We start from the raw sequence: 25,024 nt of genomic DNA, 5'->3' as shown, positions 1-25,024 counted from the left end.
TAGAGACCTCTGTCTCCACAATGTGGGGCTTGGGGAGGGGCCAAGCAGCAATCAGCCAGCATGAGAGCACCAGCCGGATACCAGGACCTACAGGCTCTGGCTCCATCAGCTCTCTGTAGGATCTGGGACAGGTCTGAGGATGCCAGATAAGGCAGGATTTCCAAACACTTCCTTTTTCTGTAGATTCTTTTTTAAAAAAACATTTATTTATTTATTGGTTTTATTTATTTATTTATTTATTTTTGGCTGCGCTTCGTTGCTGCACGCCGGCTTTCTCTAGTTGCGGTGAGTGAGGGCTACTCTTTGTTGCGGTGCGTGGGCTTCTCATTGCAGTGGCTTCTCTTGTTGAGGAGCACGGGCTCTAGGCGCGCAGGCTCAGTAGTTGTGGCGCACAGGCTTAGTTGCTCCGTGGTATGTGGGATCCTCCCGGACCAGGGATTGAAGACATGAATCACTCATTTCGCAGTGAGGATAATGTTTATTGAGAATGGCTCATTACAAACAAAATATATGTATAAAATCTCTGAAATGCAAAAGATCCCTTTTGTCCCCAGGTGGCTGGAGTGAACAGAGCCAACTGTCCAGCGTAGCCCCCTGTGTGTGGCCAGGGGTTTGTGGTGCCACGTGCTGTAGGCAGAGTTCCTGCTGTCTGGGCTCTGTCTCCAGCCCCATTTTCATGATTTGTGCAGGAACACGACACAATGAGGTTTGCGTCCTGCCCCCATGACCCTCCCCAGGTAGGTGGCACCATCCCAGGGGCAGGCGGCTCTTGTGAATATTCCAGACAGGTGACCTCTAACCTGCGCTTGCCCTGAGAAGCCCTCCTCCAAGCCCAGGGATTGAGTGTCTCTGATGGACTGAAGTGCCATGACTGCTCTTTGTGGAGGCTGCTCTTCGTGCCAGCCTCACTCACAGGCAGCCAACCTGAAAGCTTCACTTCCTCTGTTTCCCTTGACACATCTGTCCTCACCAGTGTTACCCGGACCCCTACTGAGGACACCCAAACCCAAAGCCACCATGCGTGGTACTCCTGGGCATGGGACAGCGCTCCCTGGGATTTGGGCCACCAGCATTAAGGCAATGGACACGAGGCCAGTCCGCAGGCAGCACTAGTCTCTGAAACCCAGGGTGGCTGCCCACTCAACGCCTCCCTCTTTGTCAAGGCCGTCTGGTGTTGAGGAACAATGTGGTTAGGTGGTCTGACAGCCCTTGTCAGCAGAGCCCACCCCTGCCCCTCAGAGTAGCCACAGCTCCATGGGGGCAGACGTGGAGCATGGCCATGATCTGCAGTCTGAGGGAGGGGCAGCAGCTGCCCCACATCATGCCTTGGGCACCAGAAGACCGAGATGCAGGGTGTCGCAGCGGTGTGGCTGTTGGGGCATCCCTACCCCACTAACCAGAGGTAACCCAAGGCGTGGGTGTCCCCAGCCCCTTTGGGAATGATCCATTGTCCTTATTTTTCAGGTGCAGACCCAGGTTCAAGACCCAGCTCCACCACGCTCCTGGGCCAGATTCTGTCTGTATGGTGAGAGGCCCCTTTGAAAGAGAACTTGGGCTGGCTTACCTGCCCTGTGAAGAGAGGTGTCAGTGGTTCCAAAGTACCTACAATCTCACTATTATTGTCTTACTTGAGGTTGTCTCACCCCCATAAAGTGAAAACTTAAATCTCAAAACCACCCTCCCCCTCTCAAAAAAAAAAAAAAAAAGAAAAAGAAAACAGCTCTAGTCCATGCTATGGTGCTGTGCTGTGTGATCCTGGGTAGGCAACACCCCTCCTGTCAGACAGAAGAGACCCAAAGTTCTGTGCAAAAGGTCCTGATGTGAATACCAGGGTGGGTGGTGGAGGGTCACAGCCCCCCCACCCAGCCACTGATCAGCCACACAGGCCCAGGGCCCCAGCAACCAACCCTGCGAAACTTGGGGCTCCCCGTCCTCAGACTCAAGCCCCGCTGCCTGCCTAGTCAGGAAGCCTCATGGGTGTAAGCATCTCTGGGGCCCAGGCAGCTATTCCTGGCCCTCAGGGTCAGGCATTGTGAGCACTGCTGGCCAGCAGGAGCCAGAGTCCCACCTGCAGCCCAGGTTTCCACCCCAAGGAGCTGGAGTACCTGGAGGGCCGCAGGGGCCTCAGAGTCCTTTCTGCCTGAGGTCCAGCCCTCCCCAGGGGCCAGAAGCCTTGCAATCAGCTGCAGGAACTGGTCCCACTGGGAGGTGGGAGGGGGCGGTGGTATCCACCAAAGGACCCAGGGGGGTCTGCAGTACTTCCAGGTCTCTGCAAGGCTGGAGCAGTCCCAGCCCCCGGGGCCCAGGCTAGCTACACAGTCTCCAAACAAACAGACAAGCAACATCTCTCTTCAGGGCTTAGTCACCAGGTCTGTGGGGAGATGGGCTCAGGCTTCTCCCTCTGCCCTGGGTCTGGCTCACGGGCAACAAGGGCACCCGTAGGGGTGGATGTTCCCTGAGCACAGCTGGAGTCAGCCTCGAGGTCCTGGGGGAGGCTCCACTCAGATGCTCCGGGGACGACCCAGCAACCAGCAGGAGTACAGGGTACGTGGCATGACGGCTCAGCGCTGGTGGATTAAGCAGGTGGGACTCAGCCTCCTAGAACTCCCTGGGGCTTGGTCACATGAGCCGGAGCCACAGTTCCACATCTGAGCCCTGGCAGCCCCAGGCCTGGGCCAGGGCCTCCTGAGTGGGCCCAGCTGGGGCAGGGCAGGGTGGGGTCCAAGGGCCTGGGCACACCAGGCTCCTGCTGTCAGCTGTCCAAGTAGACAAAGAGGATGTCCTCGTCTGTGCCGTAGCTGGTTCTGGCCTCCTCGAAGTTACTGATGCTCGTGCTGCACATTCCTGCTGGGGCAGGAGGAGCAGAGCAGGGTCAGCAGGTGAGGCGAGCACCTGCCTGACTAGCGCCCAGGGAAGCCACATCCCACATGCCTGGCTGCCCCTCACTGCTCAGGAAGCCCTCCTTGCCTACTACAGCCTTTGTGAGCTTGTTCTCTGACCTTTCCCCAGTTCAGCAGATGGATAAAGTGAGGCCCGGAGAGGGGAAGAAACACATGCGAGGTCGCACGGGACAAGTCTATGTGAGTCAGGCTGGTCCGTCCCCATCCCCAGGCCCATGGGAGCCCTGGGGGGTTCTGGAGCCAGGGCTGGGGCCGGGGCTGGGCAGACTTTCCTTCCTGACAAGTGTGCTGGCTGTCCTCGGAAGGCTGGCCTGGGGGAGATGGAAACTGCGGCCCGTGCAGCTGAGACAGCGGGGTGGGCCCCGGGGGGTGGCAAGGGGGCTGGCGCAGTGGGAGGGAGAGAGGGCTGGCCTGTGATGATGGGGGTGTGGAGGCTGGCACAGCCCCAAGTTGTGGCTGGTTTCTTGCATGGCCAGAGGAGTGGCAAGGATGAGGGAGTCTAGGGGGAGCAGGGGCTCTGGGGAGAAGGCACTGAGGTAGGTCTTGGCCACACCAGGTTGAATGGGAGGAGTCGTGGGGGCCAGGGGCCGCCCCGCCCCCTGTTCCCGCCTGCCACACTTACGGTCGGCATAGGCTGGGTTGTTGTAGAAGATGCAGCCAGTGGCCCGGTTGTAGCCGCGCAGCACGATGAAATGGCCCTGGTAGTCGGGGGTGCGGCAGAAGCAGCGGTGGCCACTGGGGGCAAAGCAGCAGTACTTGACGGGGCTGGAGCAGAGGTCGCAGTGCAGCACCCCTGAGTTCACCAGCACAATGGCCACGTGGCCCTGTGCCAGGTGGGCCTGGATGTCCTGCACGCTCACTGTGCTGTGGGTAGGAGGAGGGTCAGATGGCGCCGCTGGGCCCCATTCCCCATCTCTCAAGTGGACCCCCACTTGGACCCCTGTCCTGTCCTGTGTCACAAAGCTTGGGGACATGGCTCCTGTCTGCCCGGAGCTCCTCGCAGGTGGGAATGTCCTGCTTTGTTACAGTGGCCCAGGCTCAGATGGGGGCCAAGCATGGGACCAGGGTTGGAGGGCTCTGAGTGTGCCCAGGATAAGCTGGCCCCATCAGGCCCTTCACAGGGTGACAGTTCAGCTCCAGACAGACCCCCATCACGGGCCACCGGAGCAGCACCCCACCTCTTGACCTGGTTAGTGAATTCTTTTGTACAAGCACCCCCCGCCTTTGTCTTTTACCTTAAATGATGTGTGATTAATGTAAACTGTTGGTTTAATTTGCTTCCCAAAATTTGAGCCAAGCACACCTTCACCAGTTTCAAAACCAAGTGCTTCTCTGAAAGGGTTCTTTTTCTTTTTCTCTAAGGCTCCTCGTGGCAGAAGGGGCTGCCCAGGAAGGACTGGTCAGCAGCACGTCGAGGGGAACCCCCAGTTCAGCCGGCTGCTCCAGACTCTTAGGCATGGCCCCCCTCCAATGCCTCCAGAAGTAAGGAAGTCCAAGTAAGACCCAGAGGGGAGAAGGGCTCCAAAGGTCCTCTAGGCCTGGGGCCCCACCATCTTCACGGGGGGACGCTCACCTACTCTGGGCCCTCCGTCCTTACAAGCTCCTCAGGAGTACACATTAGCACCTCATGGCCTGGCCCAACTCCAGCCACACTGAGTCACAGGACCGTCTGGTCTGTTGCCTTGGTCCAGGGAAACATGCCATTTTTCCATTTGGTCTTTGAAATGAAACAGCTGGCTGAGTTGCCAACAGTATGTACTAGACTGGGATTTCAGCTACTGGGAAAAGCAGGGGCTGGGCTGGAAGGAAAAGAGCAGACTCCATGGGACCCCGGGAGTGCAAGTCCCAGGTTCAAGTCACAGCACAGCTGAGTTGTTGGGGTGGCCGTGGTGGCTCACACTGTTTTTTCCATCAGTTTCCTCACCTGGGGGACGGGGACAGCCCCAGCTCTCCACTCAACAAGGCAGCATCTGTCAAGTGCCACTAAGCACACACTGGATGCTTCTCCCTCCAATGTGTGCTCATGGGGCCCAAGGATGTGTGGAGACATTTTCCCTGTTTCCCAGTGGGATTTCATGTGCCTAGGTTACGTTACAATGAAAACAGAAATCTGGGGGGAATGGGAGACCCAAGAGAGGTCTGGGGGGCCCAGCAAAGGTCTGAGCCAGCAGGCCTGGGTGCAGTGCCTACAGGGAGCCCAGGGAAAGAAATGGCTCGCATCTGGGCAAGTCGCTTGCGTGGTCTCCTGAGTTCTGCCCCCACGGGTAGATGAGAAGGGGGACCCACGTAAGGTCAAGGAGCCCGTGGGGAGATCTGGCAGCCAGGCCTCCCTAGACAGTGTCACCCTGGGCTGTCCCTGTCTCCCTCCGTCACCGTGCCAGCATGCTCCTCAGGCCGTCACCCCTTTATTAGGGTCCCTGTGTTCTGTCCCATGTCACCATTCTGTGAGCAGCCCGAGGGCTGGCTGGAGTCTGTCTTGCTCACCTGTCCCTCCATCCCCCACTCAGGATCTACCCCAGGCCACAGTTTTGTGTATAGTAGGTCATGTAGCCCCACTTGTCCCAATTTTATGGATGGAAAAACGAAGGCCTGGGGAGAGGGAGCAAGTCAGTCAGTGCCCAGGGCCAGCTGGGTAGGAAACCCCAGTTCTGCCTGACTCCCCAGCCTTTCCTGAGGCCTCCCCACAACCTGCAAGTCTGTGGGTGAGCAGGTACACAAGGAAGGGCAAGGTTGGGGTGGACTCACCACTTCTCCACCAGCACCTTGCAGGCCTTGGCTTGTGCGAACAGCTGGTTCACCCGGGTCTCCTCTGTATCGAAGTGCTTCCTGTAGAAGGACTGAAGAGAGAAGGGCAGTTGGAGAGGCCACTGCCCTCACCCCACTTGGATGAAGTAAACAGCACCTTCTGGAGTTAGCAGAGGAGCCCAGCCTGCAGGGGGACAGCACAGGCAGCATGCCTGGGCGGAAAGCTGTGTCTGTCCCAGGCGGGCAGCGTGGCTGGCTGGGAGCGCAGGACCACACAGAGAATGAGGAGGATGCTCAGGAGATGGATGGGCAGCAGGCTCAGGCTGGCATCCTGAGGAACGTTAGCCGCCCCTGGGCTTGTGTGCCCTGATGGGCAGGAGTCTGGAGTAAATGAGCCAACGGGCCGGCTGAGGCCCCTGGATATCTAGCCACCACTCGGCTCAGCCAGTATACGTTAGCAAGGAACAATCTCTGTTTGGTGCAGGGGTCTTAAGGGGGCCAGAGCCCCTGTGGCGGAGGCAGAAAAGACCCTGCTCTTAGGCCCTTTCCTCTGCCTCGTGGCCACGCTGACCAAGCCAGATCCGTGAGCCTTCTTCCCCTGGCCTAGAAGGTTCAAAAGAGAGTTAGGTTGACGGGCACTGGCCACCATGCAACAACCCTCTTGCCAGCAAGGCCGGTAGCAACTCTGCTCTGCCAAAGTTTAGAGCGTGGGCCATGATCTACCCTGCGGGAGGCAGGTGAGACCAGCTCCAGCTGTGCAGGGTGGGAAAATGCACTGGGGTATGGGCAAGGCTATGCTGGCATTCTTTTTAAAAAGAAAAATAAAAGAAATAGTATATTGGTTTTTCTTCCAGAACACCAATGACCCAACTTGCAGCCAGCTGTCCCCATGAGAAGGAAGAAAATCGGCAAATGATGGAGGAAGAGGACAGTCTGTGCTCTGAGGTCTGGCTCAGCTCATGCTGGGACACAGGGAAGGACACAGGAAGGTCACCTGGACGCTCCGCTGTGCATCGTCAGGTGCTGTCGAAGGCAGGTGGTGGGTGTCTGTGGTGGGGGTGTCAGGAGGGACCCGGCTCACCACTGGGGTCCTCTGAGCAGCTGGACCCAAGGTGATCTGGTCCAACAGCTCACAAGTCCTGCCCATAGCGCGGCTGCCTCGGTTCCCTGGTCTCTGCACACCGCATGCTCACCTGGGTGTCCAGGTCTGGACCACACCCTCTTCTGATCACCACACCTGGTGAAGGACAGTGGCCGGCGCTCACCTGGTTCTTGTAGCCCTTGTCCACGCCTAGGGTCTGGGTGCAGAAGCGATGCCTCACACCAAAGTGGCGCATCAGGTAAGCCAGGTCGATGGTCCAGATGCTCCTGGTCAGTCGCAGCTCCTGCAGGGCACTTTCGAACTCACTGTCGTCCAGCTGGCCCAGGTAGCTGTGGGCAGATGGGCTGCTGAGGTCAGGGAAGCTGGTCCAGGTCACCCTCTACCCAAGGGCCTACCAGCCACTGTCTGAGCTCCTGCGCCCCCGGAAGGCTCTCTCCTTTGTCATGAACTCCTACGTCCTGCCCACACACTGCCAGGCACAACCCGAGGCTGCTGGGGGCACTGCACCAGCCACAGAGTCCAGGGCCTGGATTCTTCTCTTGCTGGCCGTGACTTTGGTCAAGTCTTGCCATCCTTTCTGGCCTCGCCAGCTTCATCTCTAGGACCATGTAAGTGCTTGGACCACATCAGTGGTTTTCTAAGTTTTAGGCACAGAATCCTTTTCTTGAACCCTATCTTGCCTGGAATTCCAGGAGGTAAAATGGGTAAGGGAGAGGTTGCCCTGGGGTTCTAGGCTGCTGCCTAAAAACTCTGTGACAAGGAGATGGCTATGGTCCCTCCGTGCCCCAGTGGTCAAGGTTCTTGTGATATTCACGCAGCCTCAGCTCAGCAGTCAGCTCCTTAGTGACTCAGTCTCCCAAGAGTCCAAGGCCAGGAATGGGGAGGACACCGCATCTCAATCATGGGGTCACTCTGTGGGCCAGGCCCGGGCACCTGGGACTTCCTGGCCATTCCAGAGCCCCTGGCATTCTCAGGACGCAGGCCTGGAAGGCCTGGTCCACTGTTGCTTGCTTTTGCAGGTGGGATGAAGCCTGGATGGAAGCTGGGCCTCCCATAAGCCCCAACAAATGAGAGCCACATGGACGATGAATCCCACCCAGGTCTCTCCCTGTGTGCCCCCCCCCCCCCACCACGCAAGGGCAGGTGCTGTGGACTGGGAGGGCTAAGGCCTGCCCACTCACCGCAGCACCATCCTGGAGCAGGCCAGGCCACAGTCCCAGTGGTAGAGCTGCTGGATAATGGGCACGGGCAGCTGCACAAAGTCCCCTGCATGGAAACACACGGAGGTCACAGACCCTGGTTTAGGGCCCACCACTGCCACTCCCATCATAATCAGCTGCTGCCCAGATCCTGCAGGGGCTGTTCAGGGACCAGTCCACAGCCTTACAAAAGGCCCCCCAATCCATTCTCCTCACCACGGCAGTGATCTCCCCGAAATGCCAGTCAGAGCAGGCCAGCCCTACACAATACCCTCCAGTGAGCTGGCTCCCTTACCTCCCAGGACAAGGCCTTCATGGCTGCTGCCCCGGTACCCTCTGCTTCCTTACCTCCCCGCATCCTCACCAGCTAACTCCTGTCCACGGACATCACTTCTCCATGACGACCCCTGTTGTGCCTGGTCCCCCACTCCGTGCATTCCCGGCCCCACAGGCCCCTCTCCAGAGCCCTCTCAGTGGTGGGCGCTCCGAGGAGGCAGGGACAGGGCGGCAGCCGGGAGGCACTCAGCAGATATTCATGTCTGAATTCCTGAGGCCCCTGACTCCACAGCCCCCAGGGCTACAAGGAAGGGACTGTCACGTGTCTGCATGTGGAACGCTACCCTGGGCGGAACAGAAAGGGCCCGACCTAGGCATTCCGGCATTCCAGCCCCGGCTCTGCCACTGATGGGCTGTGGGCTAGGCCTGACTCCCTCATGCTGGACTGAGTCTGGACATCTCTAAAGTAGGGACTTTGGTCTGATTCAGTTGTTCAATCAACAAATAATTCCCAAGAGCCTAGTAAGTGCCTGGCATGTGAACCAGAGATGGTTGTGAGTGACACAGACAGGTCCCTGCCCTGGTGGACAGCAAAAACAAGCAGTGTAGGAGAAAAACAAGGGGCCAGGATAGGGGAAGTGGGGGGGGGGTGCCTTAGAGAGGAGAGCCAGAGGGTGTCAGGCAGGGCTGCGGCAGGCAAGCTGGCATGTGGACTGCAGGACCCTCCTGCCCTGGGATCCTGTGAATCTGGACAGAGCTTAGAGTCTAAAGAACTGGAAGGATTTCTCTCCAGCTGTGAGCACTCTGTTCACTTAGGACACCCTTTCAGCCCATGTAGTTTCCCTGCCTCAGGGGTCTCCGGGGGACTCTCCTGAACCCACACTGGTCTGTGCAGAGCTGCCCTGGCCTCCTGCACATGCACCAACCAGAAGGGCCGCCCATGAATCCTGGAGTTTGTCCTGGCCTTTCAACCTGCTGGTCTTGTCCGAGCAGCCTCTTGCCTGGAGTGCGTCCCAAGCTCTTACTCCCCATGTCTAAACACTCCCAGGCTCTCAAGGCCTGGCTCAGATGCCAGCATTTTGGGGGCCTTCCCTGATCCCAGGCTGGCCGTACCCCTTCCCTAATCTGCATTCTGCCAGGCCAGAGTTCATGCTTTGGCTCACAGGAGGAGACCCTCACATCGAGCTCATCTGTGCCCTGCTGGGCTGTCATGCATTCCCAGGAGGCAGGGACACGACTGCTCCTTTGCTGCACTGTACTGTCCTCTCTCCTCCTATGCCTCACCTGCAGGGCCCTTGGAAGGCAGGATGGCACGGGTGAGTGCAGGCCACTAGCTGGCTGAGTCACATGGCCTCTCGGTGCCTGCTCCTTTCTCACAGACGCCAGCCCGCAGGGTGCTGTGGGCACTTGGAGCAAGAATGTGTGCGATGCCCTTCACAGGCGCTGCCATGAACCCTGACCTCCATCCACCTGGAGCCTGGCACACTGAGACCAGGCAGGTTCAGGCTTTGCCCCCTCCTTCCCTGACCCCAGGAGGCTCTAAAAGGAACCCAGGCCATGACTAGAGGCTTTCTGATATTCCCCTCCACCCACTGCCATGGATTCAGCCCCCAGGGCTCCATCCTGCCTGACTTCTGCCTGTCCTCTGCCCCAATTTCTACCCCCAGCCCCTCTCCTGTTGCTGTACACAGCAGCTGGAGGGATCCCTTCCACAGTCTCCCACTGCTCTTAGAATAACGTTCTTATCTCTTACTAAGGCCTGTAGGGTCCGCCCCACTCGCTTCACCTTGGCCCTCACCCCAGGACCTTTATATGTGCAGCTCTGGAACTCTCTTAGCCTCAGTACTCAAGTCTTCTCCTTTTTGTCATTCAGGTCCCAGCTCAAAGTCTCCTCCCATGAGAGGCGTTTTCTGACTGTACCTTTGGGAGAAGGGGCTCTTCTTTACAGTATTTCCCTGTTTCCTTCACAGTACTTAGCAAAAGTAACAAAAACAAGAAAAATAAAGCTATCCTGTCTCCCCACTAGGCTATAAGCTTCCTAAGGGCAGAGAATGTGCTAATCTTGTTCACTGTTATTCCCAGTGCCTAGTGTCTGATGCTTAGTAGTAACTCAAACCTTTGCTGGAAAAAAAAACGAACTTATTAAGCACCACTGTGTGCCAGGCTCTGGGGACGTTACAGGTAACTGAGACCAAGCCCTGTCCTCCAGGTGTTCACATCCTAAAGTAATCCCCCAAGGGGCTGAGTGGAGGGAGAAGCCTATGCAGTGTGCTGTCCCCTTGTGGTGGGTGCCTCCCTCTTCAAGAACCCCTCACTGTGGCTTTAAACTACCTTTTTGTTTTTCTCTACATGGGCTGTTTACTCCCCAGCCTTTGCTCTTGCATATCCCTTAGTCCGAAAGGTGGTCTCCCATCCAAATGCTTTGGTCTCTTTCCCTCCCTGAGGCCTTCTATATGGAGGATTGGAGGTGATGTGTAACTTCCCCACTGGACACACTGGGAATTCCTCAGTGGCAGGCAGACATTTGCCTCCTCCCAACCCTCAGACCACAGCAGGCACACAAACATGCTTGAATCACGAATGGAAGGTGTTTTTTTCAAAAAGACCTTATCCCTCGAGATACCCAGGCCTACGTGTCACCACAATACTCCCCTTTCCCCCAGGCTTCCAGACTGTGGCCCTCTGTTCACAGCTCCCTCCTTGCTCTGTGGCCTGGGCTCTGATACTGGCTAGCTGGGCCATCTTTGGCCAGGCTTTTATTCTTCCTGCGCCTCCCCTATGCCCAGCTGTAAACGTTTCAGAGGTCGGCGGCTCTCTAGGGCCCTCGGGAACTCCGCTGCCCCTTCTCTTCTTGCCCTGATGTCTAACTCTTTTATCCTTACCCCACCCCCAATGTGGCTAAACGTCCCCACATGGCCATCCCGAATCCTGGCACAAGCAGGTCAGCCAACAGGGACCCAGAGATACTCCTGTGGGGGGTGATAAGAGTAGGCGAGGCCTTCCAAGCCCAAAGCGGCTGCCAGATGTTGATGCCTGGAGCCAAGGGACTCTCCCACCTGAGAGCTAGGGTCTGCCTGGAAGGTGCTGGCCTGGCTTCAGTTGGCAGCTGTCGCCAAGGAAGAAAGACAGCTCACTGGCCCTGAATACTTAACCCCTCTCGGCCTCAGTCTGCTCATCTGCACAAGTGCAAATAACATTGGTAACCGACTTTGTCATTATGAGCATTAACAAGGCTCTGCATGTAAACAACTTAGCATAGTGCCTGCCCACAGAAAGCTCCTTGTAAATGTGAGTCACTACTCCAGAGAGGCTCAGGAAAGGCAAGTGTCTGATCCAAGATCACAGAGTTAGGTAATTGGAGGAGTAGGCAGGCAAATCCCAGGGTAGCCCCGGGCCCTACTCCTTGCTGCAATCAGTGTCCCACTAATGCCTCAGGGTTGGGGTCTCCTGGCACTTCACTTTAGAGTTTACCAGCCATTTCTCTTTCTCATTAACCCTGTGCCTTAAGCAGAGCAGGAATCGCTGCTTTCCCCCTCCCCCACTTAGAAAAGCAAATTGAGGCCCGCGGCACTGAAAAGGTCAGTCTGTGTTTCCGCCCCAAAGGTACTCAGGCCACCTGGGGCAGAGGAACTCGAGAGTGAAGAACTTCAGCAAGACAAAACGCTGAGTCTGGAAGGCCAGGGGAAGGCCCTCCCCCATTGCTCTGTACTCCCAGCCAGTTCCCAGCCCTTCTAGGCCTTAACTACCCGAGGGGACAGGATTTTCCAAGCCTCAGGAGGACTTTTCGCTCCTGGGGAAGGTGCCGCTCCTGACTCTCAACGGGGACCCTCCCACCATGACCGCAATCAGAGCTGCCTGGGGTCCCAGCCTACGGAGTATCAGGAAACCCCAACTAACCGGGGCTGGCGGTGGGGTGGCCAAGGCGGGGGTGCACACCTGGCCAGGTTTCGCTCAAAGCTCTACAAGCCCGGGCCGCTGCGGCCGTCGGCCCAAGGTCGCGCGGCCGGACCCTGCCCCGCGCTAGGACGGGGTCCCCCCTGTTCCCCGGGGTGAGAGGTGAGCCCTCGAGGAGCACTGACCGGGTTCGAGCGGCGGCCCCGCTGCCTCCGCCTCCGTCCTCATGACGCGGGCGGCGGGGGGCTCCCATGGCCCCGGCTCGGAGCCGGCTGCAGCTTCGGCTTTGATTGGGGTTGAAGCGGGACCCGTGCGCGCCGGGTTCCTGGGCAGCCACCGCCAGCACCAGCGCGCTGGGGTGAAGGGGAGGCAGCAGCTGGGCCACCCCAAGCCCCGCCCTGGCCCTTCCAGGCCGCGGCCCGCCCCGCCCCGACTCCTACGCCTCCAGGCCCCCAGGATCGAGATCTCAGCTCGTCCGGTCGCTAGCTGTCCCGGCTCCCGGGAGCCCCGCCCCTCGCCTCCCTGGCCTCGCACTCCTTCCCCGCCCGGCTCCCCGGAAGCTCCGCCCAGGCCCGGGCGTTCCGCGAACGCGGGCTCCCCAGAGGCTCTTACCCGGGCAAGCTCCGCCTCTGCCCTGCCAGGTCCTCCGCCAGCCTCGGGCCGAGGCAGAGCGTGGGGCTCCGGGAGACCAAGCCCCAATCCGACCCCCCAGAGGGACGGTAACGGGCCGCCCCCGCTCCGCCCCTGTTTCCCTATCCGTATGGTGGGATACTCGCCTCGCTCAGGGCGCCCCTTACCTGGCGCTGCCGGGTTCTCAAGGTTAGATTGTGAGGGCAGGTCTTAACCCTCGGCCCCACCGCCTGTCGCCCCCGATGCCCGCCTTGCCGTCCAGCCCGTCGCTGGTGTGGGGTGCTTGGAAATGCGACCCCCTTCTGCCCTTGCCGGCCCGAGGGTCGATATTTCCGGCGGCACCTGGGTCCGGTCATCAGCCCTCTCTTCCGGGCCCGGAACTATTATACCAGAGCCCAAGTTTCCCAGCCGGCGGGGTGAGGAGAAAGCAGAGGCCAGGCCGCGCCCGCCACTAGGAAAAGGAAGGGGGCGAGCCCTGCGCGAGGCATTTTGGGAACGCGTGGTATTCTGGGAGTGCGGGACCCGCCATTCACTCGCGTCACGCCGTCGCAGTCGCAAGAGTCACCTCCGCACCAGAAAGGAAGAGGAGACCGGAACCGGTGAGGAGAGGCCGGGAGCGGGCGAGGGTAGGCCGAGGTACCCGCGAGGGCCCTGGGGCTGGAGGAGGACGCGCTGCCGGGAAGCTTTGCGGGGCTCGGGGAGGGAGAAGAGCGGGAAGCCTGGCCACCCAAACATGAGCGTCGCCTCACTAGTGCCTGGGAGTGAGTTCGTTAGCTTTTCCCCAAAGTACATGCTCTTCAGTTTCTATACCTCTCCAGGCCAGTGTTTTTGGAATCATCCAGATAATGGTCTTGAGATCATTTCTGGCTGATTGCCTCCTTCCCCCAAATCCTACCTGGGTGATCCTTTTCAAAGCTCTTTGCATCTCTACCTCCATCCCCCTTTCAGACACTGGTCCCCTCATGCTTTCTACACTGTTACACAAGTTTTTATCAAGTTTCCCTGCTTCTAAATCGTGTTCGATTCATTTTGTAAGTGCGGATTCCTTTCCATCGGATAATTCCTGTACTGGCGTGGTTCCCCCACTGCGTTCAGCATAAAATCCACACTCCTAAGGCTCCGCACCAGGGGAGCCTGTCTTTCCCAACCTCTCTTGTTCCTTTTCCTCTCTTGACCACACAAGATGTGCCCATCTTGGAAGAGAAAAAGTTCACTGCTTTTCCCTTTTAATTAGGTCAAGTCAGGCTCTTGTCCTGATTATGTTTTTCCTCCAAGATAAGCATTTCCTGTTTGTAGCACATTGTCACTTTGTGAACACTTTGCTATTTTCTCTTAAGCCTTGATGGTGAAGTAAGTGGAGGGTCAGAGAGCATTTAATGGGTTGAATTAAATGCACAGTCTCTTCTAGATTTGCCTGGATCTTTTGGTCTGTATCTGCACTGCTTAGTGCCCACTGCATTGGGCTCTTGAAACGTGGTTAATGTGACTGAGGGACTGAATTTTCTATTTTAATTTTATTTCATTTTAAGTGAGTTTAATTTCAGTAGCTGCATGCAGACAGTGGTACTGCCTTGGACAGCTCAGGTCTGTGTCATAGGTTCTCCAAGAGATGTTACCCACAACTGAGGGTTGACAAATATACATGCATTCCAACCTTCTCTTCTCCAACACACAGTATTGGGAAACACATAGTTATTTGATGAAAAGTAAGCGATCTACAGTGGGAGGGAGATGGGAGGCACTTTTCATTCCCATTAGCTTTCTCTCTAGCCCTCCTGTTCCTCCCCACCCACATCTTGCATGTGTTTGCCAGATAGGTCCTTCAAGCTAGGGGTTAAGCTACTTTTTTCTGTAAAAAAATAAATAAATAAATAACAAACGCACCTTTGGCATCTTTGCTAAGTTTTGTGTAGTTTCAGGCCTTGAGGGCGTGGTGTTTGCCACATGCCTTCTTGGGCTCTGAAAGGTGAACTAACTGTTGTCTCTCTCACTGTAGAACTCTCTTCCTGCCGAGATGTCTATTGGCGTGCCGATTAAAGTCCTACATGAGGCTGAGGGTCACATCGTGACTTGTGAGACGAACACTGGTGAGGTGTATCGAGGGAAACTTATTGAAGCAGAGGACAACATGAACTGCCAGGTATCCTGCTTTGCACTTGAGGCTGTGAGGGAAGCTTGAGCCTGTGCCTTGGAGGACAGAAAGATGGTGGTTGGGGGTCTTTTTGAAGTTCTCATTCAGCAGTTATTTACCAAGTGCCTAATGTGTGCCAGGCACTGCTACAGGTACTGGGGATGTGAGTATAAATAAGAGCCATTCGGAAGTTTGGAATATTTAACTTTGTTCTTTGTGTCTCCCAATCCCATAATCATTTTCTCCCATATTTTGGGGACCTGTTTAAGAAAAGTGACACTACCTTCAAGAGAACCATTGGGTTCGGGGCCACTGTTTATTTATCCCCGTATTTTTGCATAGTGCTTTGCCGTTAGCAGAATCATCCGCTCACATATTGTGATTATTTGCCATTTTTCTTGGGAGAGGCATCTCATTTGATTGCATTTATAACAACTACCTTGTGAGGTAAGCAGGTTTGATGATAGTTTTATAATCCATAAGATAGGAAGAATAGAGGACTTCCCTGGTGGTCCAGTAGTAAAGAATCCGCCTTACAATGCAGGAAACGTGGGTTCGATCCCTGGTCAGGGAACTAAGATCCCACGTGCCACGGGACAACTAAGCCTGAGCGCTACAACTACTGAGCTCGCATGTCTGAACTAGAGCCCGTGTGCCGAAAACTACAGAGCTCTTGTGCTCTGGAACCCACGCGCCACAACTAGAGAGAGAAAAGCTGCAATGAAAGATCCCACATGCCGCAACTAAGAACCAACGCAGCCAGAGATAAATAAAATAAATAAATAATAAACCTTTAAAAAAAAAAGATAGGAAGGATAAGATTAAAGGACTCATCTGCTGAACATCACTCTGTTAGTAAATGTTGGAGCCACTTCTTGATGTGGTGCCCTTCCCGTGGCACTGCGTTGCTTTTTGCTAATAGTCACGTGGATTTGTATGGCCTCACTTTACAAAGTATGTAACATAATTTCTCCTTAAGAGCTTGGACTTTGGAATCAGATGTGGCTTTGAATTCTGATTGACCTTGGGCATATTAATCACCTCAGTTTTCTCATCTGTAAAATGAGAACAGAATTCTGCAAGAGATTGACTGGGAAAGCTAACAATAAAGGGTAAAGGAGAGGGAGCAGGAGAGCTTTCAGTCTGGGGTGCTGGTCTGACACTGGGGAAAGGAGAGGGGAAAGGAAGGAGGGTTGAGTAGGAAGAGCCTTAGATGGTAGTGTATCTCTGAGGAAGTCTCAGCCAGGCAAAGGAAGGTTTCTCATTGGAAGAGTCTAGCATGGGGCACAGGTGGCCTGGCGCTATACCCCCACTGTGGTCAGTCATTGGCTGGCAGCTTGAGAGTGGCTTCAGGGTGAATGCTGTGGTGGATCCCAGTCCGAGCAGTGCACTCCCAAGACTGCCACTGGGGTAACACCCCCACCCCAGGACTGTTCTGAAGATCAGATAAGAGAGAGAGAGAGAGAGAGAGAGAGAGAGAGAGAGAGAGAGAGAGAGAGAGAGAGAGAGTGTGTGTGTGTGTGTGTTTGTGTTTGTGTGGCAACTAGCTCAGTGCCTTGCACATTGTAAATGTCAACATGTGGTACCTGTTGATATTTTCTAGGTGAGAAAACTGAAGGTCAGAGAGGTGAGGTGACTTACCCAAGGTCATATTTCAGGACAGGTGTCCTAAGTATCCATTGTTTCACAGGGTTTTGTTTATTTGTGATTTCTCTGTAGCTTTGACCATCCTCTTCCTGCAGGTTGACCAGCTGGGGGTTCCCTCATGTTTGGGGAAATAGACATCTGGTGACTGCAGGTTTCTCTCCTTGGTGTTAATGCCACAAAGGTGGGTGGGCGGCCTCTCTGCAGGTCTGGTGGGGCCAGGCCTCCTTTGCCTTCATGAGGTATGGCTGTCATAGGTCCAGTCCTCTGGCTGAAGGCATCCTCATCCATTTTAAGGTGCTTCAGTTTGGTGAGTAGAATGCAAGACTAGGATAGGGAATCTTCGTGTATTTATTCAGCTGTTTATTTGGATAACTTTCTGAGTTTGCAAAGCTTCAGACTTCCCATCTGTAACCTGAAGGTAAGGTGTCTGACTGGGTGACCTTGGTGTTCTCTCTGATGGTAGTCAGTGTGAAGTAAAGCACACAGACCCTGTGATGGATCTGTTATCATTGCAGCCTACCACCTGGTGTGACTTGTTGTGAGCTTTGGACCTCCCTCACCCTCTGTTCCCTCCTTTCTAAATCAGGGATAAAAATAGCACCTCAGCCTCAGGACTGTAGTGCAGAATAAATGAGCCGTTGCATGTCAGAGTGGGGGCCTGCCACCTCCTTCCACCTGTGTTAATGTGCTAGGGCTGCCCTAACAGAGTCCCATGCTGGGTGGCTTAAACAGCAGGGTTCTGGAGGCTAGAAGTTCTAGATCAAGGTGTTGCAAGGTTGGTTCTTCTGAGGGCCGTGAGGGAAGGATCTATTCCAAGCCTCTCTCCTTGGCTTATAGATGACTGTCTTCTTCCTTTATCTTCACGTGGTCTTCCCTCTGTGTGTGTCTGTATCATAATCTCTTCTTATAAGGACATAAGTCATATTGGACTAGGGCCCAGTTACCTCTGTAAAGATCCAGTCTTGAAATACAGTCACGTTGGTGGGGGCTAAGACTTCAGTATATGAATTGGGGGGGGTGGGTAGAATTCAGCCTATTACCCTGCCCATGCCAAGATTTGAGGCCTCACGGGGTATAGCAAAACCTGGCGCATTGGATAGACTCCAGTAGGCTGTGGCGGAGCTGAGCCCACTGTGGTGAGCACCCAGCACAGTTGACTCACGTGTCCCTGGGCTGGGAGGCCAATGGTGCCTGCTGTTCTCCTTTCTTCCTAGTCCCAGTAAGTCTGCCCTTTGGGGATGAGAGTGTCCTCTTGGCTTTCTCTCTCTGCTTGTTCTTTGCTAGAGGGCAGCTGGAGTTCAGTGTTTGCCATTTGATGTTGGGTTTTAATAACATTTTCTATTATAAAAATGGTGTGGGGGACTTCCCTGGTGGCGCAGTGGTTAGGAATCTGCCTGCCAATGCAGGGGACACAGGTTTGAGCCCTGGTCCAGGAAGATCCCACATGCCCCAGAGCAACTAAGCCCATGTGCCACAACTACTGAGCCCGTGCTCTAGAGCCTACGAGCCACAACTACGGAGCCCGTGTGCCTAGATCCCGTGCTCTGCAACGAGAAGCCACCGCAATGAGAATCCCATGCACCGCAACGAAGGGTAGCCCCCTCTCACCGCAACGAGAGAAAGCTCACACACAGCAACGAAGACCCAACGCAGCCAAAAAATAAATAAAATTTAAAACAAGGCTTTTGAGGAAGACCAGAGTGAATAGTTGTTTTTTTGTAGGAAATTATATGTGATTAAATTTTTAAAAGTATTTTTTCTTACTTTAAAATTACAATCATGTGTTAAGCTTGTGATCATAAAGCAAAGTAAATGTTATTTTTTAAAAAGAGAGTAAGGGCCAAAACCAAAATTTCATTATCTTTAAAATGACGTAATTCCTAGACGTTTTGGTGGGGGAAAAGTGATAGTTAATAGATTCTGCAGAAATGATGCTTTGGGGGCTTTGGCATGATCACCCCATCGGTGACAGGACTGTTTGAACTGTTTTCTTGGCTGTGGCATAATGGTCTGTGGAAAAATCTACCTAGATGTTTCTTCTGAGCTATTTGAGAGTGGATTACAGTCATCATACTCCTTTATTGCATATGTTTTGTATATCTGTGTATATTTTCTCTTACTGTATCCATAGTACAGTTATTAATTCAAGAACTCCAAGATTGAGTCAGTACTTTAACCTGCAGTGTATCCAGTTTCTACAGGTGCACAGTGTGTCCTTTATGGCCGTGTAGTCCTCTCTGCTTCATTCCTGGGTTTAGTTGTCAACTCATTTGATGCTTCTTTGGTCTGAGACGGTTCCTCCAAGTTTGCTTTTCACACCATTGATGATTTTGAAGACTAGAGACCAGTTATTTTGTTAGAATGTCCCTTGATTGGGGTTTCTCTGATGCTTCTTCCCAATTAGATTTGGGTTATGCTTTTATGGGCTGTTATTGTGTGATTTTTGTCTCCTCAGAGGGTCAGTCAGGCCTAAACACCTGTTTGCCCCTTGTTTGCAATGTTAACCTTGATCTTTTGGTTAAGGTGTTATGTGGTGTCTCCACTGTATGTTTCTTTTCCTTTTGTAACTAATGAGAATTTTGTGGGGAGGTTCTTTAAGTAAATACCTTGTGAGCATTCTGTTCCTCATTTTTGTCCCATTCCTCAGCCCCATTTAGCTTCCCGTGAAGATTCTTGCTTGAATCTTTTTACTATTACGGTTGCAAAGAATAATTTTTTTTCCCTCCATCATTCCTTCTGTATTTATTGGGTCTGCTGTATGGAAGTGCCTTCCCTTACCCCCCATTTATCCATTCATTTACTATCAATATAGGCTCATACTGTCAGTATGTTTTGTTAAGGGTGTTATAATCCATTGCTGTCATTGTTTATTTTGATGTTCCAGTTATCCCAGATTTGACCAGTAGGAGCCTCTCAAGCTGACTCCTGTGTCCTTTGGTGTGTCCTGGTCATTTGGGGGGAGCACATCCCTACCTTCTGGTATAAGATGCCTGTTACAGGCTCATCTTTTACCTTCCCTAACCCAGCTCTGGAATCAGCCATTTCTTTAGGAGCCTTGCTTTCTTTTAGGTTGGGAGTAGAATTTAGAAACCAAACTCTAAATTCTACTGGGTGCTGTTAAGTATTTTGAAGTCTTAGTTTAACTTGTCAAACTAGGACCTGTCTCCAAACGGCTGTGTACTTAATAGTGCCAGAAGGCTCCATTCATTGCATGCACATTCTGTGCCAGGTACTGTTCTGGGGTTTTACATACAGTAGGTCCTTGAGTCAGCACAGGACCTCTCTGAGGACAAGCTTCCAGATGCCCAGGGTGACCAAGCATGGAAGGAGCCAATCTAAACCCAAGTGCCTGACTCCCAAGTCTGTGAACTTGGCGACAGTCTCTAAAATGAGGCCTGGAGTAAACCTGTTGGATCCCATTGCCTCTGAAAGCATCAAGCCCTCAGTTCTGACTGTCAGATTCCAGACAGGAAAATGAGGATGGTGGGACAGGGAGGGGGTGAACATCTGCGGGCTGCTTGCCATGTGCCCCGCAGCTGGGATGCTGTGACCGACTATCCTTGGCCACCCAGCACTCTCCATCCCAGCCCCAGACGTGTGGGTAATGAGTACAGAGACAGTCTGTACTAAGATCTTCTCTCCCCAAAGTGTCATTGCAGTTGGCCCCTGGCTTATGCCATCCATCTGTGTTTCATTGTGGCTGTTTGGGAGAGTTGAATGGACGGGGTGTTTCTGCCTGACTTTCATTTAAACCGAGTTCACACCAGTTGCTACCTTTAGCTCATGATGCGAGTGCAACTCGGGCTTGTTGACAAGCTGTGTACCTGGTGGATGGATACATGGCACGGCCATTTCTCTGTTGGTGCCGTGAAGAGAGCACGAGAGCAGCGGCCCGCCTGGTTCCTAGGCTGTAATAGGACTAATGATGCTGGGCTCTTTCTTGCTTCAGCCCAGGTGGACACATGCCGTTTGTGAAAACACTCAGTGTAAGTGTTATTGATCTTCCATAACAGCCTCTGTCAGGGATTCTCAGAGAGGGTTGGGGAGGCAGTGACAGAGGAAGGAGTGAGATGTACCAGGATGTGCTGGAGGGGAGGCGGCTTGGCAGCGGCAGGGCAGCCTTAGAGTGTATTTGATCTTTCTGCCTCTGGGCGCTCATGCAGAGGCTGCGGGGGCCAGTTAACACTTGAAGAAAAGAGCAAGTCAGGCTGAGGTGACAACAAGCAGTCAGAAATTGGGGAGCCAGCACACCTCTCTCCCATGTGGGCTTGACCCATTCTGAATAAATTGTAGTCCTTTTCCATCCAGAAGGCTGGTAAAATAAGCTGCTTTATCTGATAAATGTGGTGCCTGTTGAGATTGGCACTGGCAGGTTTGTGTCACATTCCCACGCCCGGCCAGTATCCTGGCTGGATTCTCCTCTAAGCTTCCCTCCATCCCCCACCCCCCGTCCCACGGTTGACGCATTCATCTGTCCGAAGTGCCGACCTAGCCCTGTCCGCCCTGCCTCTATCCACAAACTTGCATGGCCCTGTAGTCTCTGAGGTGACGACCCTGCCCTCAGCCCCAGTTCCTCTGCTCCATGTCCTGTCTGGTCTTTGTGCAAACTCTCGCCTCACACCTGTCCTGTATTCTGGGCCATTCATGCAGGCACTACCACCCCCATTTCTCAGTCCCTGTCACCCAAGCCAGAGGGGCTCTGTCTCACCTATTCGAGTGTGTCCCCTGGGAGGTCAGGGACCGCACCTGGTGCACGCTCGTAACCCTCACAGCGCCTTTGCAGTCCATGTGCTGGGCAGATGCGGGAGGGGACACAGGGTTTGGACAAGCAATTCTAAGCCATTTCAGTTAGTTTATCACATGCTGGTGGGAGAGCGAGGATGGCAGAGTTGGGGCTCTGGGGGCCAGTTGAGGCATTTGAATCAGGAGTCCCTGCCTTCTGGCTGTTGGACCTTGGACAGGTGCCTTAGTTTTTTATCTTTAAAAATGGGAGGGACTACCCTGGTGGTGCAGTGGTTGAGAGTCCGCCTGCCGATGCAGGGGACACAGGTTCGTGCCCCAGTCCGGGAGGATCCCACATGCTGCGGAGCGGCTGGGCCCGTGAGCCATGGCGGCTGAGCCTGCGCGTCCGGAGCCTGTGCTCCGCAACGGGAGAGGCCACAACAGTGAGAGGCCCGCATACCACAAAAAAAAAAAAAAGGGAAATCTCATACTGTTAGGACCATCTCTATGAAGTGCTGAGCACAGTCCCTGGCGCACACAGTAGGCACTCTGGAGTTCCCCCAGCTTTATTTAGTGATGTGAGTTTCTGCATTTCTGGACTCCCCTCCTTGCCAAGGCTTATCTTCACATACCATGCTCTCCACTGGTGCTGTTGGCCTTTACTCATGAGCTGGTGGTTCCCTTCCAGATGTCCAACATCACAGTCACATACAGAGATGGCCGAGTGGCACAGCTGGAGCAGGTGTACATCCGTGGCAGCAAGATCCGCTTTCTGATTTTGCCTGACATGCTGAAAAACGCACCCATGTTAAAGAGCATGAAAAATAAAAACCAAGGCTCGGGGGCCGGTCGGGGAAAGGCTGCTATTCTGAAGGCCCAAGGTAGGTGCTCCTCGTGCACTGCTTGTGACATGTGGGTGTGTCGTGTACCCTTTAGAAATGCCCTGTTATTGCAGGGGCATGGGGGTGGACCTGACCTGAGCCATCTCCATACCCACTGCCACCCCTTTTCCCTGAAGTCTTGGGGGATCCAAGTGCCCTGCCTTCTCTGTCTGCCTCACCTGATCCCATTCACAGGAGTTATGCAAAATCCAAAGTGGCTCCTTAGAAAGAAGATGGGGACTTAAATGAAAGAGTAGATAAGTCTCCTATAATGACTCTAGTAGGCCCTTTGTTTTCAGAAATTCTGGGGTGTCTGGAGGAAGCTTGCCTTGGTCTAGTTTGCTGACTAGAGGCACTGTGGTGTTGATTAGCTGACTCCTAAAGCAATGGGATAATAGTTCCTCTTGAGGCTGGGGATGTCTACTGATATGCAACATAAATAAGGGAAAATGGGGGGGGGGAATCCACTTTCAGATAAGAAGTAAGCAGTTTTGAGCCATCTTTACCCATTAAAGGGGGCTGATTTCATTTTCAAAATTTCTTACATTTGAAAATAAGTCCTTCCTTTACCACTTTCCAAAAGTGGGACTAGCCTTTTCCCAGTGACTTGATCTGACCTCTTTTCTTGGTTAGCCCAACCAGAGTTTTGTATGTGGGTCCTGAAAAGTTCTGCCATGTTGATTAGCTAAGAAAGCAAATGCAGTCGCTAGGAACCATCTTAGTATTTATTGGTAAAAGGCTTTACAGTGCAGGAAAGTCACCGGCGTCTCTGTTAGTATCTTTAGCTGCAGTACATATGTTGAGTTTAAAGACGCAGTAGAGTAACCCTTTAAAATGCCCTCCAGAAAAACTGATCAGAGAATCTCCTTGCCCTTCCTGGAAGAGAGATAGTTGTGGGGAGATGGGACCAAAGCTCTGGACCTTTGTCCTGGACAAGGAACGATTTTCAGAAGTTCCAGCTTCGTGCTGCAGCTGCTGTTCTCTCTGCTTCCTCAAGGAGGGCTGCCCTTCTTGTCACTGTGTAACGATACCGTCTTCGCTAGCAAAGGGAGGAGCCCAGTGGCCGTGCACTAGAAGGCGCTTGGCAGTGAGTCTGCCTTGGCCCGCTGACCTCTGCCTGAGCCACTGTGCCTGTGCCAGCCCCAGGCTCTGTCAGAGGAGAGGGGTGAGGCTCCAGTTAGTAGCCGTCAGGATATTGTCACCTGTTCTTCAAAACCGCTGGTCTCCTAGAACCTTTGGGTCACAGAGAACAGCAATCTTTATGTGGGGAGTGGTTTTGGTTTTTTTCCCCCCCACATTCCAAAATATTTCACACCTGCAGAATAGCTCGAAGAATAATAAAACCCCTCACCCAGATTTAATAGATATTAACATTTAACATCTGTTTGTTTCAGAATTTTAAGTGTGAATTAAATGCATCTGTCATGTTTTATGAGCTCATCCTGGGCCAGCTCTGAGAAGTCATCTTTTCTATGGTTCCCAGACTGGGTCCCCAAACCACCTTTGCCACAAGGCCTTGCCTCTGGTGGGGAACAGTGCTGGGCTGGAACCCAGGAGTCCAGGGCCTCTCCAGCTCTGATGCCAGGCACCTGTCCCTGCCAGGGTCTCTGTTTCCCCCGTGAAATGTGACGGAGTGAGGGTGGTGCTGGACTGGATGGCCTTTCAGGCCCCTTCCTGGGGCTCTGGCTGCTCTGTGATATGAGTCCTTACTGACCTGGCCTTGTCCTTTCTCTTCCCCACCTTTCTTTCAGTGGCCGCAAGAGGGAGAGGACGTGGAATGGGACGTGGAAACATCTTCCAGAAGCGAAGATAAATTTATCTGTTGGACAGAACTTTGCCCTTCTTTTTTTCTTTTAGGTTATCTGGGTCGGGGGTGCGTGCATATGTATATGTCCTAGGTTATCTTTTGACATCTTTTTCTTTAGATCTGGGTAAATGTTAAACTAAATAAATGTGGTGGGGCTTTTTCTTTTTGAGAATATAAGGACTGTGTGTTCATTTTGTAGTTTTGTGTTTGTGTGTTTGCTTTGGCAGCAGGTTAAACTTTCACACCCTGGGAGATGTCTTGCATTTTTCCAGTTTGAAGTAGTATAGTTACTGATAAGAGCTTAAGCTGCTTTTCCAGGCCAGTTGCTGGTTAAGCCCTTGGAACAACTCCGAGGGTGCACAGATTGCCTCGTTCGTTGGCACGGACATTCATGCAGCACTTTGTTGAGGCAGCCTTTGTGGGCACACCATCAGCTCAGCTTGAACAACACAACACACGTGGTCATGGTCTGTGAAAAAAACCTAGTACTGTGACCTTGTAGCTTGGAAACCCCAGTGACTCAGCAAAGTAATCCAATATTAAAAGGTAATTCAGGGCTTCCCTGGTGGCACAGTGGTTACGAATCTGCCTGCCAATGCAGGGGACCACGGGTTCCATCCCTGATCCAGAAAGATCCCACATGCCGTGGAGCAACTAAGCCCATGTGCCACAACTACTGAAGTCTGCTCAGCTAGAGCCCGTGCTCTGCAACAAGAGAAGCCACCACAATTAGAAGCCCGTGCACCGCAACGAAGAGAAGCCCCTGCTTGCTGCAACTAAAGAAAGCCTGCACATAGCAATGAAGACCCAACATAACCAAAACCAAATTAATTAATTAATTTTTAAAAAAAGATCCTGATGTGTCAGGACTTTAAAAAAAAAAAAAAGGTAATTCAGAGAGTCCTAGTGGCTGCTGTACTGGCTTCATAAGCAGTTTGTGGTGGTTCAGGGGACAGGTTCTTGTGCGTTTATCAGAGCATCTCAGCATGGACTGGCACAGCTGCAGCTCTTAATGCAGCAAAGGTAACTAAAGAATACAGGGTGTGCAAAGTGAATAGCTGACAAAAGCACAGAAATTGGAAAAGCAACC

At 53.5% G+C, this 25,024-nt stretch overlaps 2 protein-coding genes across 9 annotated transcripts; one reads left to right on the top strand and one right to left on the bottom strand.

The window, feature by feature from the left end:
* Positions 1-458: 458 nt before the first annotated feature.
* On the bottom strand, positions 459-13,174 carry GUCD1 (guanylyl cyclase domain containing 1). Of its 6 annotated transcripts, none has more exons than XM_059040179.2 (6): positions 12,914-13,174; positions 7,929-8,013; positions 6,911-7,076; positions 5,646-5,737; positions 3,523-3,764; positions 459-2,844 (listed from the first exon to the last, which is right to left on the bottom strand). In XM_059040179.2, exons 2-6 carry the CDS (start codon positions 7,937-7,939, stop codon positions 2,753-2,755), a joined length of 603 nt encoding a protein of 200 aa, XP_058896162.1. In that variant the 5' UTR covers positions 7,940-8,013; positions 12,914-13,174; the 3' UTR covers positions 459-2,752. The 6 variants fall into 6 exon arrangements, with proteins under 6 accessions (XP_058896162.1, XP_058896161.1, XP_058896163.1 ...); XM_059040178.2 differs by lacking the exon at positions 12,914-13,174 and adding an exon at positions 12,302-12,634; XM_059040180.2 differs by lacking the exon at positions 12,914-13,174 and adding an exon at positions 12,302-12,569 and having other exon boundaries at positions 3,523-3,635.
* SNRPD3 (small nuclear ribonucleoprotein D3 polypeptide) lies at positions 12,742-24,111 on the top strand. Of its 3 annotated transcripts, none has more exons than XM_059040186.2 (4): positions 12,742-13,345; positions 14,743-14,886; positions 21,935-22,127; positions 23,879-24,111. In XM_059040186.2, exons 2-4 carry the CDS (start codon positions 14,761-14,763, stop codon positions 23,938-23,940), a joined length of 381 nt encoding a protein of 126 aa, XP_058896169.1. In that variant the 5' UTR covers positions 12,742-13,345; positions 14,743-14,760; the 3' UTR covers positions 23,941-24,111. The 3 variants fall into 3 exon arrangements, with proteins under 3 accessions (XP_058896169.1, XP_066870488.1, XP_066870489.1); XM_067014387.1 differs by having other exon boundaries at positions 13,259-13,382; XM_067014388.1 differs by having other exon boundaries at positions 13,295-13,372.
* Positions 24,112-25,024: the final 913 nt, after the last annotated feature.

Source organism: Kogia breviceps, chromosome 15, assembly GCF_026419965.1.
Source record: "Kogia breviceps isolate mKogBre1 chromosome 15, mKogBre1 haplotype 1, whole genome shotgun sequence".
Taxonomy (NCBI): Eukaryota; Metazoa; Chordata; class Mammalia; order Artiodactyla; family Physeteridae; genus Kogia; species Kogia breviceps.
This window is presented reverse-complemented; position numbering and strand designations above follow the sequence as displayed.

Bases quoted from the DNA above. Each gene is read 5' to 3' on its own strand.
- GUCD1 (XM_059040178.2), bottom strand. From the start codon at position 12,344: ATGAGGACGGAGGCGGAGGCAGCGGGGCCGCCGCTCGAACCCG. The intron at 5,738-6,910 runs GTGAGCGCCGGC...TTCTCTCTTCAG, and splicing joins ACAAGGGCTACAAGAACCAG to TCCTTCTACAGGAAGCACTT. The intron at 3,765-5,645 runs GTGAGTCCACCC...TCCTACCCACAG, and splicing joins AAGGTGCTGGTGGAGAAGTG to CACAGTGAGCGTGCAGGACA.
- SNRPD3 (XM_059040186.2), top strand. From the start codon at position 14,761: ATGTCTATTGGCGTGCCGATTAAAGTCCTACATGAGGCTGAGGGTCAC. The intron at 14,887-21,934 runs GTATCCTGCTTT...GTTCCCTTCCAG, and splicing joins AGGACAACATGAACTGCCAG to ATGTCCAACATCACAGTCAC. The intron at 22,128-23,878 runs GTAGGTGCTCCT...CCTTTCTTTCAG, and splicing joins TGCTATTCTGAAGGCCCAAG to TGGCCGCAAGAGGGAGAGGA.